This window comes from Engraulis encrasicolus, chromosome 4 (genome assembly GCF_034702125.1).
Source record: "Engraulis encrasicolus isolate BLACKSEA-1 chromosome 4, IST_EnEncr_1.0, whole genome shotgun sequence".
NCBI classification, from domain to species: domain Eukaryota; kingdom Metazoa; phylum Chordata; class Actinopteri; order Clupeiformes; family Engraulidae; genus Engraulis; species Engraulis encrasicolus.
Window position 1 is genome coordinate 51474936 of NC_085860.1, and position 5000 is coordinate 51479935.

The 5000-nt window shown below is 46.5% G+C and overlaps 1 protein-coding gene across 1 annotated transcript in view; it reads right to left on the reverse strand.

The window, feature by feature from the left end:
* Positions 1 to 5000, reverse strand: part of swap70b (switching B cell complex subunit SWAP70b) — a 57281-nt gene that overhangs the window by 30983 nt on the left and 21298 nt on the right. Inside the window, exon 5 of the mRNA XM_063197663.1 lies at positions 3177 to 3323. Within this exon, the coding sequence (XP_063053733.1) occupies positions 3177 to 3323 (147 nt within the window). The remainder of the gene's footprint in view (positions 1 to 3176; positions 3324 to 5000) is intronic.

The following is a 5000-nucleotide window of genomic DNA, read 5'->3' on the forward strand; positions in this document are numbered from 1 at the left end:
CAGTTACCAGTGGCAACATGGACGCTCACTCCGAGTCAGCCGAGCAGCCAGGGATGCAGAGTCAACTTGCTTTCTTAATAAGCGCCAAATCAACAGTTGTCAGTGAACACATGGTCTTTTGTTGTAGGCCTAGTGTAGGCCATGTTTTAGCATGCCTTCGAGGCTGTCTTGAATATTGAACATAAAATGACGAAGTTTGTCACTGCATTGGTCGCCAAGGATTACATTTCCAGCATGGGCTAGCAAGGAGCATAATATGGATAACTAAGAAGACGCACACGCTACGTGGAGTATTCTAAGGTAGGGGCGGAGAGGTTTCCTGTTATTTTGTCCGCTGTGACATGTCATGTCCTTCACGTAGGTTCTTTTGTTGTAACTTTTACTGTACAGTTGTAACTATGCGCGTGCAACCTTTCCTCATTTTATAAGCCTATTGACCGCATGGACATCAGGGGAAATGACATTCTCTTGGAGGGCCGAACAGGCTACTGTTCTTCAGGGTTAACTTATAGCCTATCCTTCTTAACGACAAGGAGCGGCAGCGACAAGGAGCGGGGCTCGCGGGGATTTATTTGCACTAACAGTAACGTAACAAATGCTTTGATAGCCGCGCTGACTGCATCCAAATGTATTCGTTAGTTTTCGCCTTTCTTATCCTCTCACGCCCCTCCCACGCATTTGATCACCGCACCCAACATCTCTGATTAGTGTGACCGAAAGAAACATAAGGTGCGCTGTCACATATGTGTGTGTGTGTGCGTGTGTTTATACTTACTATGCGTGCGTAACTAAATTAGGCTACTGCAAATTGCCTCATCCTAACGTCTTTGCCTATCCTGGCTATTTATCACGTACTATTCTGAGTATGGAGGAGCCCACATAGAAAATCTTGCTTGCGCACAGGTTCTGTTGTTATTACAGTGATCTCGGGCTTCGGACGGGTTCGGACACAAACATTTTAATTAGTCTCGGGCTCGGGTCGGGGTCGATCACTTTTCTGTCGGCTGAGGGCCGGGCTCGGACAGAAAAAAACAGCCCGAGCCACACTCTAATGTACGGTACAGTACATAAGGTACATGAACGGGCAAACAATATGTCAGGGGTGGGGAAAGTTTTTCATTCGAGGGGCCATTTCAAATTCCTCCAAGGGCTGGAAAAAGTCCTCCGATGGCCGTACTATGAACACAAACCAGGATTTCCCCTTTCACTTTAGGCCAATATTGAAGGCAGACACCTTTAAAACAGACCCCACCTTCTCTAGGTCCACTGAATATACACGTAGCTTAATTGTATTGCAAATGTAATTTCTAAGATTCCTTTACAAAATATGTCATACCCGGTATTTAATGTGAACATTCAAATTATATCGGGGGCCGTATGAAACGGCCTCAAGGGCCGGAAACGGCCCTCGAGACATAGGTTCCCCACCCCTGCACTATGTCAACAAAACGTAACGTACATACCATACATTACTCATTTCCTTAAGCACGTGTACTGTCTTATCTCGCAGCAAGTATGAGTCGTGTAATGTGTTGTCTCGTGGGAATACGTCACGTAATGAGTCAGTCATTATGTCAGTGTAATCTAGATCAGCAGTTATTAGTTTGTATACAGTATACAACACGGCTCTTCCGCTGGTGAGCAGCACGGAGGCCATAGTGATCAGTCACACTTCCTGCCTGCTGAGGAGGGAACAGGATGATGACTTAAGGAAGAAAAATCTGCACTCATAAACTGCGTCTCATTATTTATTTATATTACCACCATGTCCAAAAAGCAAACGCGTTTCGGCTATCAAGCCTTCACCACGCACTGATGAAGGCTTGATAGCCGAAACGTGTTTGTTTTTTCTTCCTTAAGTTGATACATTTTATCGCGCACCCAAAGACTTTCGTTTTTCCAAGAAGTTGAGCGCGTCCTTTGCCAAAACTTGGAACAGGATGAGGAGCCATGTCTACTACAATTTGATGAATTTGTAGATAAAGGGCAAAAGATTTAAACACTGCCTTCAAAAGACTTAAACATGATCTGCATGTTACACTCTACATTTTGTTACTGCTGACCTACTGACAGCTACACTTTTTATTTCACAAATAATAAAGAAACATTTCTTCAAAGTTAAGTTTTTGGAGCAAAACATGGAGCAAAACATTGGAGAGACCACCACCTTTTATCCATATATGGTTGTCTAGCAACCATGTATTTTGTTTTTTTGTTTCTTTGGAGGTGCACACCTAGTGCTTCCTGCCTGGTGAGAGCAGCGGATGGTGACCAGTGAGTGACTGTACTACTGCACTATGCTGCGCTGCGCTGCGCTGTGTTGTGCTGAACTGTCCTGACCTCCACACAGCAGCTTCCCTCCAGACCAGTGTTTCTCAACAGGGGCGGTACAGCCCCCCAGGGGGCGTTGGGGAGCTCTAGGGGGGCTTTGAGGAGGATATAGCTGAGAGGTGGCTGCTACAGTACTACTGAGTGGCTGTACTGTACTGTGTTGTACTGTACTGTGTTGTGCTGAACTGTCCTGACCTCCACACAGCAGCTTCCCAGTGAGTGGCTGCTGTATTACTACCAGAGATTCTTTAAGTATATAGAGATATGCCAATGTAATACCAGAGATGCTTTAAGTATATAGAGATATGCCAATGTAATACCAGAGATTCTTTAAGTATATAGAGATATGCCAATGTAATACCAGAGATGCTTTAAGTATATAGAGATATGCCAATGTAATACCAGAGATTCTTTAAGTATATAGAGATATGCCAATGTAATACCAGAGATTCTTTAAGTATATAGAGATATGCCAATGTAATACCAGAGATTCTTTAAGTATATAGAGATATGCCAATGTAATAGGTTTCTATGGGCACCTAACGTGACCAGGTTCCGGTCTGCCTAAAGGGGCGTGTCATAATACTCCTAGCATTGAATAGAACAGTCCTTAGGTCTGCCTAGGTCTGCCTAAAGGGGGATTCCCCCCCCCCTCCCCCTTGCAATAATAGAACCCGGAAACAATGGGCCAATCGAACCTCTCTCTCTCTACTCTCTCTGGTACTACTGAGTGACTGTACTGTACTGTAATTTCAAACTTCTGTGCTAACCCTGTTAGACAGATTTTTGACAAAAAAGTAGGCCTACTCTTGACTTGACTGTGTGTTGTGTTGCACTATCCTGACCTCCACGCAGCAGTTTCCGTCCAGCAGGATGTCCCCTTTCTTCTCGGCCAGGTCCTCGCTGGTGTAGTAGGAGATGGAGGAGGGCCTGAGCAGGAACCAGCGCTCCGTCCAGTTCTTCCTCTTGTGGCCCTTCTTCATCATGTAGCCCTGGGAGGGGAGACACCAGGAAACACACACACGCGCGCACGCATGCACACACATACGCAGGCACGCACACACACACACACACACACACACACACACACACACACACACACACACACACACACACACACACACACACACACACACACACACACACGCACACACGCAGGCACACACGCAGGCACACACGCACGCAGGCACACACACACATCAATATAGTGTATATACGGTATGTCACACCACACCACACACACACACACACACACACACACACACACACACACACACACACACACACACACACACACACACACACACACACACACACACACACACACACACGTTATGTCACTTCTGCATCAGGAAACATGACCACACCAAGTCAGCCCCACACACACACACACACACACACACACACACACACACACACACACACACACACACACACACACACACACACACACACACACACACACACACACACACACACACACATTACTCTTGGGGCCCCTCCTCACGTCCTCATCATTCAACACTGTGAAGCACCAGGAAGCACAGTCATCACGTTCCAAACACACAGTCCAAACACACACACACACACACACACACACACACACACACACACACACACACACACACACACACACACACACACACACACACACACACACTGCATCACCTCTGTTCTGTGCTGACTTCTGTAACCCTTTGAAGCACCAGGAAACACACAGTCATCACAGCATGGCCATAGAGGAGGTGAGTGACCACATCTAGTCACACACACACACACACACACGCGTGCGCGCGCGCGCACACACACACACACACACTGCATCACCTCTGTTCTGTGCTTCTGCTCAGTGAACCGTATCACTCCCTGGCCTGCCTCATTAGTCAGTGTGGGTGGGGAAGGGGTTAGCCGACATAACAGTGCACACCGTCACAGATAGCCACACATGTGACCATCATCTGTGGAAAAGGTATGTCGTGTAGTTTCATATGGAATGTCACATGACACCCTCAGCAAACACTGTGAATAGATCATATTTCTAATTAGGTAACTTGAGAAATGACATTCATAATAAAAAGTTTTATGCATTATGAAAGTTGTATTATCTTTTTAGGGGATCGAGTCAAGATGGTTTTTGTTGCTGTCTGTTGGTTGCCCTGTGCCCAGTGTTGCCAGATGTGTCTGATCAAATCCCGCCCAAAAGGTGCTCAAAAACCGCCAGGAAGTGCTAAAGTCCGCCCAATTTCAAGAAATTGCATTGATTTCTATGGGCATAAAACTGCAGAAAAAAACCTCATATGGCCAATTTTCCCTGTTTTTACCCGCAGACTGCCATCCCAAGCAGCCCAATTGGGTGGGTAACCGCCCAATCTGGCAACACTGCCTGTGCCCTTGTGGCTTTAACTATAAAGTGCAGAGGGAAGCCCTGTAGCTAACCACAGGTGCTATTGCTGACATGGAGGCTAAAGTGAGAACATGGCGGTTGGTTGGTTGGTGTGTAGTGTAGTGTAGTCTATGGTGTTGCAACTAGGATGCTACAGCAGTGGTTCTCAAAGTGTGGTCCGGGGACCACTGGTGGTCCGTGACAGAGCTCAGGTGGTCCGCCAGGGGATTCCTACTTTTCCAAGACAAGCTAGCAGTTGGCTATATTTGTGACCGAATTAAAAAAG